The sequence below is a fragment of the Jaculus jaculus genome, chromosome 5 (genome assembly GCF_020740685.1).
Source record: "Jaculus jaculus isolate mJacJac1 chromosome 5, mJacJac1.mat.Y.cur, whole genome shotgun sequence".
In the NCBI taxonomy this organism is placed as follows: domain Eukaryota; kingdom Metazoa; phylum Chordata; class Mammalia; order Rodentia; family Dipodidae; genus Jaculus; species Jaculus jaculus.
The window spans coordinates 68,203,369-68,217,406 of record NC_059106.1 but is presented as its reverse complement, the minus strand read 5'-3'; the positions used below and the strand labels follow the sequence as shown (position 1 = coordinate 68,217,406).

At 46.6% G+C, this 14,038-nt stretch overlaps 2 protein-coding genes across 5 annotated transcripts in view; both read right to left on the bottom strand.

The window, feature by feature from the left end:
• Positions 1-1,588: 1,588 nt before the first annotated feature.
• On the bottom strand, positions 1,589-13,693 carry Lsm10 (LSM10, U7 small nuclear RNA associated). Of its 3 annotated transcripts, none has more exons than XM_045150330.1 (3): positions 13,649-13,693; positions 5,928-5,997; positions 1,589-2,353 (listed from the first exon to the last, which is right to left on the bottom strand). In XM_045150330.1, exons 2-3 carry the CDS (start codon positions 5,971-5,973, stop codon positions 1,962-1,964), a joined length of 438 nt encoding a protein of 145 aa, XP_045006265.1. In that variant the 5' UTR covers positions 5,974-5,997; positions 13,649-13,693; the 3' UTR covers positions 1,589-1,961. The 3 variants fall into 3 exon arrangements, with proteins under 3 accessions (XP_045006265.1, XP_045006266.1, XP_004665196.1); XM_045150331.1 differs by lacking the exon at positions 13,649-13,693 and adding an exon at positions 6,903-6,920; XM_004665139.2 differs by lacking the exons at positions 5,928-5,997; positions 13,649-13,693 and adding an exon at positions 3,384-3,548.
• Oscp1 (organic solute carrier partner 1) overlaps positions 13,526-14,038 on the bottom strand; it is a 46,127-nt gene continuing 45,614 nt past the window's right edge. For both annotated transcript variants that reach the window (XM_045150327.1, XM_045150328.1), the window contains one exon: positions 13,526-13,844. In XM_045150327.1, the coding sequence (XP_045006262.1) occupies positions 13,728-13,844 (117 nt within the window). In that variant the 3' untranslated portion in view covers positions 13,526-13,727. The remainder of the gene's footprint in view (positions 13,845-14,038) is intronic.

Below are 14,038 nucleotides of genomic sequence, written 5' to 3'. Positions count from 1 at the left end.
TGGAACCAGGGGTTATGGTATAGCTCAGCTGGCAGACTATATACTGAGCACAGCAAACCCCAGCAACATCCCTACCCCACTGCGCACACACACAAAAAATTTGACCATTTACACTCCTTGCTCACAGCCTCATATTATTTGCTCCATCCCTCATTCTTCGACCTCAACTGCCTCTCTCACCTCCATCAGGAGGAAGGTATAATAGTTTTGTTATCTAGGCCAAGCTAGGCTTTGCCACCTTAAGATCTGTGCACTGGAAGTTTTCCTCTGCCTTTCTGTGGCTCTTAAATGGTAGGATCTATTTGTTGTATACTTTTCTTTCTTTCTTTTTTTTCTTTTTGAGGTAGGGTCTCACTCACTCTATTCCAGGCTGACCTGGAATTCACTATCTAGTCTCAGGGTGGCCTCAAACTCATGGTGATTCTCTTACCTCTGCCTCCTGAGTGCTGAGATTAAAAGCGAGTGCCACCATTCCTGACTGTGTTGTATACTTTATTTTTATTTTTTTATTATTATTTTGAGACAGGGTCTCAATCTTTGCCCAGGCTGACCTGGAATTCACCATGCAGTCTCAGGCTGGCCTTGAACTCACAGTGATCCTCCTACCTCTGCTTCCTGAGTGCTGAGATTAAAGACATGCACCACTATACCCAGCATTCCTTCCTTATTTTTTTAAAAATTTTTTTGAGAAGAGAGAGAGAGAGAGAGAGAGAGAGAGAGAGAGAGAGAGAGAGAGAGAGAATGGGCACACTAGGGCCTGTAGTCACTGCAAATAAACTCCAGACACATGTGCCACCTTGTGCAGCTGTCTTATGTGGGTACTGAGGAATCAAACCTGGATCCTTAGACTTTGCAGGCAAATGTCTTAACTGCTAAGCCATCTCTCCAGCCCTCCTTCCTTATTTTTTAAAAAGTATGTTTTATTTGTGAGAAAGAGAGAAGGAAGGACGGGGGGGGGGGGCAGGGGGAGAAAGCACTAGGCAGGCAAGAGTCTCTTTCCCCTGTAAGTGAACTCCAGATATGTGCACCACTTTGTGCATCTGGCTTTAGATGGGTACTGGGGAATTTAACCTAGGTGTCAGGCTTTGCAGGCAAGTGCCTTTAACTGCTGAGCTATCTCCCCAGAACACCTTACCCCTTTTTGAGACAGTCTCATTATTTGGCTTAAGCTAGCCTCAAACACACAGCAATCCTCCTGCTTCTGCCTCCTGTGTGTGTTGGAATTATGGGTGTGAACCTGCCAGCAGGGACATATTTCTTGATGTTAGCTGAATTCTCTCACCTGAACACTCAGGATACTCCAGCCTCTCTGCTCCAGGCAGCATCCATGAGATAAATTTCTTCCTCAGAGACTCTAATAGAAAGACCACTTTCCATCTGACCACACAGAAGTACTCCAACTAGAGCTTTTGATCTTGCCTATACTTAAAGTCACCTGGGAAATTGAAATCCTAGTGCTTGGGCCACATACCATACCACGTGAGTTTCAGAGGGTGGGAGAGGTGATTCCACTGTGCAACCAAGATGGAGACCTCTTCTACCACACAGGACCCACAGGAAGCCCAACAGAGCACCCAATAGGCATGTATGTACTTACATGTATCCAAGTTTAGTTTTATGGGAAAAGAAACACAAATGCAAGAGAAACAACAAGTTAACGTAATTTGTGTCAAGCATATTTAAGAATTCTCATCGGCACAGTTGAAAAACTACCTAAATCAATACATCAAGATTTGAGATACAAATGGTCAAAAGGGAAGATTGTCATCTACTCCAAGGCCACAGACATATATAGATAGGATTCTAGGTCCCAGAGTGGGCCCAGGAGGTAGGAACCCCATGAAAGGCAACTGTGACAAATGGTGTGTCAGATACCAGGCCCCAGGTTGGAAGGCTTGATGGGAGTTGGCTCAGATCACAAGAGAACCCTGAGTTAGCACTACAAGCTTGTGGAGCTCACTTCACTTGCTTTTTCTGGAGGGAAACTCCTTCCGGCCTTTGCCCTGGCCACCAAAGTTACGCACACGATGGATGATCTGAAGCTGTTCCTCGATGGTGGCTGTGATGTTCACGTCATCTGGGATATGGACGTATCGGACATTACGGCCTGTCACAAAGAGGTCATCCAGCCTGACCTGATGTCCCCAACGGTCGGTATAGGTGACCTGAGCCAGGCGGATGTTCATGAAAGCATCAACATTATCAATGCGCCCATGGGCCACGCTCTCATCCCGCAGGTCCACAGTGGTAACCTTCCCCTGGAGGCCCTGCAACAAGATGATCAAGCTGTTCTCGGAGATGGTCCTCTCCTTCACTGAGTGGCTCAGAGCCATCCTTCCACACTGGCTGCTCACTGTGGGTAGGAGCACAGAGAGGGAAACATAGCATGTTCACTGACACCTTATTTCCTTGATATAGTCTCACACTGAACCCACAGCTTATTGTTTTTCAGTTAGACTGGTTGACTGGTTGATCAGGGAGCCCCAAAGATCTGCCTGTCTCTGCCTTTCTCAGTACTGAGGTTATAGGCATGTGCAGCCATGCCTGGCTTTTTTTTTTTCTTTGAGATAGGGTCCGCTCTAGTCCAGGCTGACCTTGAACTCACTATGTAGTCTCAGGGTGGCCTTGAACTCACAGTGATCCTCCTACTTCTGCCTCCCAAGTGCTGGGATTAAAGGTGTGCAACACTATGCCTGGCTTTTAAAAAATTTTTTATGAGACAGCAAGTGGATTGGCACGCCAGAGCCTCCAGCCACTGCAATCAAACTCCAGACACATATACCATCTTGTGCACATGTATGACCGTGCACGCTTGCATCACCTTGTGCATCTGGCTTAGGTGGGATCTGGAGAGTCAAACATGGGTCCTTAGGCTTCATAGGCAAGCGCCTTAATCGCTAAGCCATCTCTCCAGCCCCATGCCAGCTTTCTTACATGGATACTAGGGATTAAACTCAGGTCCTTATGCTTATGCAGCAAGTGCCCTTACCCATTTTGCCATCTCCCCAACCTTATTTTATTTAAATTAAAAAATTTTAGCCAGGTGTGGTGGTGCGGTTGAGGGGTGTGCCTGAAAAGCCCAGGTTCAATTCCCCAGGACCCATGTTAGCCAGCTGCACAAGGGGGCGCAGTGGCTGGAGGCCCTGGTGCGCTCATTCTTTCTCTCTCAAATAAATAAATAAATAAACTAAATTTAAAAAAAAAGAAAGAAAGAAAAAAAAAGAAAAGAAAAGGGGCAGTCTTGGGGGCCTGGAGGTAGGCCAGGACTTTAGGCCGGCCCGAACCAGCCCCTTGGCGTGGAGCTTTGAGCAGCCTGGAGATGGATGCTGAGTGTGCCCCTCTCGGCACAGCGCGGCGGAAGCGGATTTGGGGAGAGGAACTACCTGCAAACGAGGTGGGGAAGACGTCTCCTGGGCTTCCCTGCGAGAGACCGGGCTCCCGGTACTCCGCCGACCAGGCCGACAGCGCCAGATCCCTTCCGCTTTCCGCCTAGCGGTGCAGCCAGCCGCGGTCGCCGCGCGGAAAAGCCATGGCAACCGCGAGCCCACGCTCCGGGCTTGGGCCCGCCGGGGACTACAACTCCCAGGAGGCCCTGCGCCGCCGCGCCGCGCCGCGCCGCGTCCTCATCCTCCAGGGTTGGACGCAAATTTCGTTAAACCGCACCGCCCTCCCAGGTGCTGCTCTTAAAGCGGTGTCCCTTGATGGCTACCGTGATGGCGCTGCCGGCGAAAATGTCTACAAGAAAAGCGGATGCAGCTCAGCTGGTAGAGTGCTGGCCTAACATGTAGGCATCCTTGGGGCTCGGTTTCCCAGCACTGCGTGAACTGTGCGTGGTAACTCAATCCCAGCGCTCGGGAGGTAGATGCAAGAGGGTCAGAAGTTCAAGGTCGGGCTGGAGAAAGCACTTGCTTGCAAAACTTGCCGGTCTTTTTTTTTTTTTTTTTCTCCCCAGTACTCACGTAAAGCCATTTGTCCGGATTAAATTAACAAAAATATTAAAAAGGGATCTGGGCTGGGTATGGTGCCCTGCACTCAGAGGGTCGAGGTAGAAGGATCACAGTGAGTTTGAGGTCAGCCTGAGACTACATAGTGAATTCCTGGGCAGCCTGGGCTAGAGCGAGACCACACTTCAAAAAAAACAAAAAAAGGGATCTAGAGAGATGAGTCACTGGTTAAAGGTGCTTGCAAGTCCCAACTACAAGGATTCAATTCCCCAGTACCCACAGAAAGCCAGATGCAAAGTAGAACATGCGTCTGGAGTTTTGTTGGCAGTGTCAAAAGGCCTTGTCCATTCCATCCCAATAAGTAAATCATTTAAAAAATAATGTCCGGATATGGTGGCTCATGCCTTTGATCCCAGCACTCAGAAGGCAGAGGTAGGAGGATTGCAGTGAGTTCAGGTCAGCCTGAGCTAGAGTGAGACCCTACCTCAAAAAATCAAAAAAATGAAGTTGAAAGTCACTCTCAGCTACATCGCAAGTTGGAGACCAGCCTGGGCTATATGATAACCTGTCTCAAAAATAAAATATGCCGCTGGGTGTGGTTACGCTAGCCTTTAATCCATGACTCGTGAGGCAGAGGCAGGAGAATCGCTGTAATTTCAAGGCCCACCCTGAGGCTACATAGTGAGACCCTGCCTAAAAACAAAAAACAAAAAAAACAGAAGTTAGGCTTCCTTCAGTCCTCACTCAGAGATTTCCATTTCTCCCAGAAGACTTCTCTGTAGTGACCACAGCTGGCCTTTTCTTATCCTATACATATAAAATTATGTTTTTTTTTAAATTTTATTTATTTAAGAGAGGGAGAATGGGTGCATCTGGGCCTCCAGCCACTGGAAACAAACTCCAGACACATGCCCACTTTGTGCATCTGGCTTATGTGGGGTCCTGGGGAGTTGAACCTGGGTCTTTAGGCTTTGCATGCAAGAGCCTTAACTGCTAAGCCATCTTTCCAGCCCCTAAAAATAAAAATTATTTTTGTTATGCAAGCAAGTAACTGAACTACTTTTCAAAGTCAAGTTTCTGCAGGGAGGCTTTTCTACCAGCAGTTCCCACATGTCCCTGTTCCAGCAGGTACTTCCTGCCTTCAATCCCAGCAATGGGGAGGTGGAAGCAGGAGAACTGGGAGTTACAGGCCAGTTTATACTACAAAGTGAGACTCTCAAAAAAAAAAAAGGGGGGAGGCCTGGAGAGATGGCTCAGCAGTTAAGGTGCTTGCTTGCAAAGCCTGCTGGTCTGGGATTGATTCCCCATACCCACATAAAGTCAGATGTATAAAGTGGCACATGTGTCTGGAGTTCATTTTCAGCAGCAAGGGGTCCTGGCATACCCATTCTCTCTCCTTACAAATAAATAAAAATTAAAAACAGACAGTGCTGGCTGGACTTGGTCGTGCATGCCTTTAATCCCAGCACTCAGGAGGCAGGGGTAGGAGGATCACCAAGAGTTCAAGGCCACCCTGAGACTACCTAGTGAATTCCAGGTCAGCTTGAGCCAGAGTGAGACCCTACCTCGAAAAAAACAAAACAAAAGAAAAGAAACAACAAAAAAAAATTAAGATCAAATAATCATCATCATCATCATCATCATCATCAGACAGTGCCAGGCTTGGTGGCACATACCTTTAATCCTAGCACTTGAGAGGCAGAGGTAAGAGGATCACTGTGAGATTGAGGCCAGCCTGAGACTACATAGTGAATTCCAGGTCAGACTGGGCTGTAGACACTACCTAAAAAAAAAAAAAAAAAAAAAAAAAAGTGGCACAAGCATCTGGGGTTTATTTGCAGCACAAGATACCCTGGCACTGCCACACTCACACACTCATACAAATAAGTAAACATGTATTAGTTTATATATGTGTATATGGGCATGTTCAGAAAAATCTCAGCATTAGCATTTTCTGAGGAAGGAGTTTGGTTCTCTACTCACCCACTGGACACTTGCACAGGCCCAAGGGACAGATTGCTGGTTTCATCTAGTTTGAGTGACCTCCAAGTTCCTGAAAAACAGTTTGGGCAACCGCCCCATCAGGATCTATGTCAGTGTTATCCATAGCAAAGCTCCTGGGTGTAGACTGCTTACCTAAGATCCCTCTAAATTGGTGACAACAGCAAGTGAAGCTAGAGGCCTTATTCTGGTTTCCCTTGGCTCAGTATCCACCTCCATGCTGAGTCCCACACCTAGACTCCAGCCCAGACTGCTCTTCAGGTTTCCCTTCTCAAGTGGCTGTTGCTTATTCTGTGTCTTGCTGGTCCAGGGCAAATTCCTCACGTCCTTCCCCGATCAAGAGCTGCTGGGAATTTTCTTCTGTGTGTGCCTGCTACCACCATTATTCACTACCTCAGTTTTCATGTCAGGACAACCTCTATATTCCTTTGCTAGCTTTCTCCTTCTCTCCTTTCTCACTCGTTCCTCTTTCTCTCCCTCCTTGTCATCGTGTCTTCCCTTCTTCTCTCAAGGATCTCTCTGTGTGGGTTCACTGTTGTAAGCCCAGGCTGGCCTTGAACTCACCATGTAGTCCAGAAAGATCTGGAGTTCCCGATCCTCTTGCCTCTGCCTCCCAAGTACTGGGATTGCAGATGTGTGCCACCATGTCTGGCCTATTGGTTCTTGGTTTCCTTTTTTAGGTGTTGGTGTTTACATTAGACCCTTGCATACACTAGGCAAATAACCTCCAGCTGCTTTTTAAAAATATGTATGTGCATTCTTATATGTGTGGATGTACATGTATGTGCAGGGAGACTGGAGGTTGACATTGGATGTCTTCTTCAGTCACTCTCCACCTTATTTTTTTTGAAACAGGGTCTCTCACTGACTCCTGGGACTACAGGTCTGCACACTACTGTGCCCAGTTTTTTTTTGGGGGGGGTTCTAAGGTAGGGTCTGACTCTAGCCCAAGCTGACCTGAAATTCACTATGTAGTCTCAGGGTGGCCTCGAACTCAGGCAATCTTCCTACCTCTGCCTCTTGAGTGCTGGGATTACCTTGAAAAAAAATTTATTTTTATTTGTTTATGAGAGAGGATAGAGAGAGAAATAGAATGAAGAGAGAGGCATGCCAGATCTTCTAACCACTGCAAATGAACTCCAGAAGCATATACCACCATGTGCATCTGTTTTACATGGCCACTGGGGAATCCAACTTGGGTCCTTAGGCTTCACAGGTAAGCGCCTTAACTGCTAAGCCATCTCTCCAGCCCTTTATGCCCCATCTTGTTTATTTATGTTTTTTAGTTTTTCAAGGCAGGGTCTAACTCTAGTTCAGGCTGACCTGGAATTCTCTATGTCTTCTCAGGGTGGCCTCGAACTCAGCCATCCTCCTACCTCCGCCTCCTGAGTGCTGGGATTAAAGGTGTGCGCCACCATGCCCGGTGCTTTATGCCTTTTTTAAAATAAGATTTTATTCATTTTTTTTGTGGGGGGAGGATGGGTGTGCCAGGGCCTCCAGCCACTGCAAACAAACTCCAGATGCATGTATCACCTCCTTGTGCACCTGGCTTCATGTATGCACTGGGAAATTGAACCTCAGTCCTTAGGCTTTGTAAGCCTTAACCATTGAGCCATCTCTTTAACCCTCTTCATGTCTTTTTTTAAAAAATATTTTATTTTTATTTATTTATTTGGGAGAGAGAGAGATACAGAAATAAGCAGGAAGGGAAGGAGAAATGGAGAGAGAGAGAGAGAGAGAGAGAGAGAGAGAGAGAGAGAGAGAGAGAGAATGGGCATGCCAGGGTTTCCAGCCACTGCAAACAAACTCCAGATGCATGTATCCCCTTGTGCATCTGGTTACATGGGTCCTGGGGAGTCGAACCTGGGTCCTTTGGCTTTGCAGACAAGTGCCTTAACCACTAAGCCATCTCTCCAGCCCCTCTTCATGTCTTTTGAAAGTGAAGTAAATCAATACGAATGACTTGTTTTTTTTTTTGGGGGGGGGTTTCAAGGTAGGGTCTCACTCTAGCCCAGGCTGACCTGGAATTCACTATGTAATCTCAGGGTGGCCTCAAACTCCAGCAGTCCACCTAACTCTGCCTCCCAAGTACTGGGATTAAAGGCGTGTGCCACCATGCCTGGCCAGTTTTTTTTTTTTAAATATTTTATTTTTATTTATTTATTTGTTTGACAGAGAAAGAGGGAGAGATAGAATGTGCACACCAGGGCCTCTAGCCACTGCAAATGAACTCCAGATGCATGCGCTCCCTTGTGCATCTGGCTAATGTGGGTCCTCGGGAATTGAAACTGGGTCTGTTGGCTTTGCAGGCAAAGGCTTTAACCACTAAGCCATCCTTCCAGCCCATGAGTCCAGTTTTTGTTTGTTTGTTTGTTTGTTTGTTTTTGCTTTTCGAGGTAGGGTCTCACTCTAGCTCAGGCTGACCTGGAATTCACTATGTAGTCTCAGAGTGGCCTTGAACTCATGGTGGTTCTCCTACCTCTGCCTCCCGAGTGCTGGGATTAAAGGTGTACACCACCACACCAGGCTCCATGACTTCAGTTTTGACAGTGAACTGTGAGGGGATGTGGTATAGTCAGCAAGCAGGCGAACCAAGTGTCCGCACAGGTGGGCAGGACACAGCACAGCGGTAGTACTGGCTGCAGGAATATGGAGCAGTGAGCAAAAAGCTATGCAAAATAATTTGCGGAAGGATTTGCAGGGTGCAAATATTGAGATCAAGAATGGATGAGAATAAGGAAGAGTGAGTGAGAGGTAAGGGTAAATAATGGAAAAAGACCAGTAGTGAAACAAAGATCCCTTGGCAACTGATGTATTTTGACACTTTACATTTGCATTTGACTTTTTTGGAACTAAAGATTAAGCCCAAGGTCTCATGTGGATGTTCTACCACTTAGCTTCCCCTGGTGTCTTTATTTATTTTTGTTTTTTCAAGGTAGGGTTTCACTCTAGTCTAGGCTGACCTGGAATTCACTCTGTATTCTCAGGGTGATCCTCCTACCTCTGCTTCCCAAGTGCTGGGATTAAAGGCATGTGCCACCATGCCTGGCACCTGGTGTCTTTAAAAAAAAAATATTTATTTATTTTAGAGAGAGAGAGAGAGAGAGAGAGAGAATGGGCACACCAGAACCTCTAGTAACAGCAAACAAACTCCAGATCCATGTGCCACCTTATCCATCTAGCTTATGTGGATCCTGGAGAATTGAGTCTGGGTCCTTTGGCTTTGCAGGCAAGCACCTTAACAGCTAAGCCATCTCTCCAGCCCCAGTATCTTATTTTGATAGTTAAAATATTTCTTGAGGCAGGGTCTAACCTAGGCTGACCTGGAAGTCACTCTGTAGCCCAGGCTGGCCTCAAGCTCATGATGATATTCCCACCTCAGCCTCCCAAGTATTGAAATTATAGGCATGAGCCACCACAGCTGGCTATTTTACTTTTTTCTTTTTTGGTTTTTTTGAGGTAGGGTTTCATTCTAGCCCAAGTTCCTCCTACCTCTGCTTCCCAAGTGCTGGGATTAAAGGTATGCTTTTTATTTTATTTTATTTTATTTTGTTTTTTGGGGTAGGGTCTCATTCTGGTCCAGGCTGACCTGGAATTCACTATGTAGTCTCAGGGTGGCCTCGAGCTCACAGTGATCCTCCTATCTCTGCCTGGGATTAAGGGCATGCGCCACCACGTCCGACCATTTTTTTTTTTTTAAAGAGGCAGAGAGAGATCGAGAGTGAGTGAGAGAAGGAGGGAAGGAGGAGGGAGGGAGGGAGAGAGAATGGCACACCAGGGCCTCCAGCCAGTGCAAATGAACTCCAGATGTATACGCCATCTTGTGCATCTGGTTTACATGGGTCCTGGAGAATTGAACCTGTGTCCTTTGGCTTTGTAGCAAACACCTTAACCACTAAGCCATCTCCCCAGCTCTGTTTTACATTTTTTTCCTTAGTCCAATTTTTTGTTTTACATTTTTTTTCTTTTCACAATTTTTATTAACATTTTCCATGATTATAAAAAAATCCCATGGTAATACCCCCCCCCACTTTCCCCTTTGAAATTCCATTCTCCATCATATTACTTCCCCATCTCAATCATTGTTGTTTTACATTTTTTAAATACATTTTTTTATGGTACTGGGAGTTGAACCCAGAGACTTGTGCATACTAGGCAAGCAGTCTACCACTGAGCTGTACCCTCAGCCCTACTTTTTTTTTTTTGACACAGGGTATTGCTGTAGTTTAGGCTGAAGTGGAACTCATCATGTAGTCTCAGGCTGCCCTCAAATTCATACTAATCCTCCTATTTTGGCCTCTCAAGTGCTGGGATTAAAGGTGTGCACCACCATCCCAGGCAGAGAGAGAAAGAGAGAGAGAAAGAGAGGGAGAGGGAGAGGGAGAGGGGAAAAAAAAAATATATGTATAAAATTATTATTTTGGATTTTCGAGATAGGGTTTCATACTAGCTCAAGCTGACTTGGAATTCACTATGTAGCCTCAGGATGGCCTAAATTTATGGTGATCCTCCTACCTCTGCCTCCTGAATGCTGGGATGAAAGGCGTGCGTTACCACGCCCAGCTATTTTTATATTTTTTGAAAAAATATTTTATTGAGCCGGTGTGGTGGTGCACACCTTTAATCTCAGCACTTGGGAGGCAGAGGTAGGAAGATCACCGTGAGTTCAAGACCACCCAGAGGCTACATAGTGAATTCCAGGTCATCTTGAGCTAGTAAGACCCTACCTTGAACCCACCCCCCACCAAAAACAAAAAACAAAAAACAACTTCCTCAAAAAATTTTTATTTGAGAGGCAGAGAATGAGCGAGTATATGTGCACCAGGGCCTCGTGTCACTCTATATGAACTTCCATAGGGTTGTGTGCCACTTTATGCATCTTGTTTTATGTGGGTACTGGGGAATTGAGCCTGGGCTGTCAGGTTTTGCAAGCAAGTACCTTTAGCTGCTGACCCACCTCTTCAGCTCCCAAAAGTGGTTAGATTCTTATATGGACCTCATGGGATGACTTTCTTCTTAAAATTGAGAAATAAACACATTTCTCCTCTTTTTTTCTTTTTCCTTCACTTGTGGCTCTTAGTACTGCTCTCTTCTAAGAGCCATGGAGGCTTGTGTCATTTTCATGGCCTGGCCTCATATCACATCTGGGCTCTAGCCCTCTAAGAGCAAGAGGGGAATGGTATGGCTGGGTTGGTAAGAGGTTATAGTTATAGAGGAGCTTGAAGAAGCTGTGTGTGGTGGCACACACCTTTAATCCCAGCTTGGGAGGCAGAGGTAGGAGGATCACTGTGAGTTCAAGGCCACCCTGAGACTACATAGTGAATTCCAGGTTAGCCTGGGCTAGAGTGAAACTCTACCTTGAAAAACAGAAGAAGGAGAAGGAGGAGGAGGAGAAGAAGAAGAGGAAGAAGAGAAGAGGAAGAAGAAGAGGAGGAGGAGGAGGAGGAAGAAGAGGAAGCAGCAGCAGCTGGAAGAATAGATATGCTCTAGAGTGGGCAGTGTGAGTGACATCTAACTCCTGGGCCCCACATAGGACACTCAGCAACTCATCTGGGCCAGCTGGATTTGAGCCACTACACTCTGTCTCTTTCTTATGGCTGAGGGGGGACTGAGACTTAGTGAAGGTAACTGGTCCAGGACATCATGGTGATTTCGGGGTAGGGTGGGGCTAGAACACAAGTGTCCTAATTCTGACCACAGATCTCCCCCTCATGAGACCCTTGTGTCTCTTTAGTCTGTTTTAAAATGGACACTCGTGGGCCGGGCGTGGTGGCGCATGCCTTTAGTCCCAGCACTTGAGAGGCAGAAGTAGGAGGACTTCCATGAGTTTGAGGCCATCCTGAGACTACATAGTAAATTTCAGGTCAGCCTGGGCTAGAGGGAAACTACCCCAACAAAACAAAACAAAAAAGACACTGGTTTATTAGTACTTAGTCTCCACTTAAAAAAAAAAATATTTATTTGAGAGAGGGGGAGAGAAGAAACCGAGAGAGAATGGGCGCATCAGGGCTTCTAGCTGTTACAAACTCCAGACACATGTGCTACCTTGTGCATCTGTCTTATGTAGGCCCTGGGGAGTGGAACCTGGGTCCTTTGGCTTTGCTGGCAAATGCCTTAACCTTGAGACATCTCTTCAGCCCTGTTTTGTTTTTGAATCCTTGAACTCACAGTGATCCTCCTACCTCTGCCTCCTGAGTTCTGGGATTAGAGGTGTGCCTTACCATGCCCAGCTTTAGTCTACATTTTAGATCAAGTTACCCTGTTTTCCTTTTTCTCAGTACTGAAGATAAAACTCAGGGCCTCATGTATACTAGTCAATTCCTGTACCATTGAACCACAACCACCCCATTATTTTTGTTGCCTACTCCTGACTGCAGTGCTTTAACTACCATGCAAATAAGCTTGCTTTTCTCAGTATTTGTGCAAGGCTAGAAGGCATGAAACTCAAAGATTGCTTCATCACCAAGCTGTCTCACCAGAGATGTGTATCTTGTTTATTTACAGGGAGGACAGATATGCTTTAAGTCATCAGCACCCCTCTGGGAAAGGTGAAGGGAGGAGGCTGCTGTTTCTAGGCAGCTCATGGCCCATCTCCAAGGCCCAGGACGCACACCCAGGTGATAGTGAAGTCTGTGTTTGTAACAGCATGGAGCGAGCCAGACTCAGAACAAGATGGAACCTTCCCTTCACCTGTCACCCAGTCAGGTTCCTTCTGGTGGCCAGATTGCTTAGAGCGGGGCACTGGAAAATGAGCTGCAGACAGGTTAGGCAGGTGAGGCTTATTCTTCAGCAGAACTATTCAGGGAAAGGGTGTCTTTGGGGCTAAGACAGCATAGCTGCACTGAATAGGAAGCAACTCAACTTTACCTTCCATTATCTACACCCTATCCTTGAGCCAAAGGGTAGCTTCCCTGCCTTCACATTTCGGAACTACATCTGTCCCCATCCTTCTCACGGGTAAAGCCTCAGTGGTTCCTGCAGTTGGTCCCATCTCAGACAGTGACTTACTCAGCTGAATTTCCTTATCACCCTCTGCCATGCAGCCAGGCTTGTTTTGTTACACAGGATGTATTTAGCCTAGGCTGGCCTTAAGCTTGCAATGTAGGTGAGAGTGACCTTGAACTCCTGATCTTTCTCCTCCATTACCTCCCAAGCATTAAGATTCCAGGTATGAAACACTGCACCCAGCATTTTTGCTTCTCTCTCTCTCTCTCTCTCTTTTTTTTTTTTTTTTGGTTTCTGGAGGTAGGGTTTCACTCTAGCCCAGGCTGACCTGGAATTCACTATGGAGTCTCAGGGTGGCCTCGAACTCATGGTAATCCTCCTACCTCTGCCTCCCGAGTGCTGGGATGTTTTTCTCTTTTGAATGGGTCTCACAAGTTGCCCAGGCTGGCATGAAACTTAAACTCCTCTTGCCTCACTTGTGCTGGGATTTCAAGTGTCTGCTACCACACCTGCTCTTATATGTACCTAGGAGATGTGGGTCCCCAGAGGAGAGCTGCAGTGGTACAACTGGAATGATAATGGGAGTGTCTCTTACTGATGTGGTTACCATAGACTTAGAATAAATGGGGAAGTTCTGGTTTAAAAGCCAGATTATATTTTGCTGAAAATACATATACATGTATGTGCCTCAGAAAGGGTGCTGAGGAAGATCTGCAGTTCATTATGACTTAAGAAGGGACTAGAGGTTCCACCCTTACTTTGGACCACTGGATATCTGTCCTCAGGGTGGTCACTGGGCTGCTTCTCCAGAGAGGAGGCTGCACCTGAGCAGCATGGCTATAACTCATCCATCATGGCAAGTAGGTCATCACCCTTGTTGGTGCTCTGTTGTGGCTTCTCTGTGATCTCAAGCTCCCCCATGATCCGAGCCAGCTCTTCATTCCGTTGCTGGTCCTGTGAATGAAGTGAGGGAGAGGGAAGAAGAGGACGCGTCTGCAGAGCAGAGTTTTAATTTCTCCTCCCTGCAAAGGTGTGCTTTTCAGTGGCTCACCAGTTTGTCAGACTAGGGACTGTAGTTACAGTCTGAATGGAAAGGCAAAGGGGGCCTTCAAAGGTCAAGGGTTTTACAAGATGAGGAAGGGGATGGG

Excerpts from the sequence above, each read along its gene's own strand:
- Lsm10 (XM_045150330.1), bottom strand. The coding sequence starts at position 5,973 with ATGAAACCAGCAATCTGTCCCTTGGGCCTGTGCAAGTGTCCAGTGG. Across the intron at positions 2,354-5,927 it reads CCTGTGCAAGTGTCCAGTGG|TGAGCAGCCAGTGTGGAAGG; the intron begins GTGAGTAGAGAA and ends TCCTACCCACAG.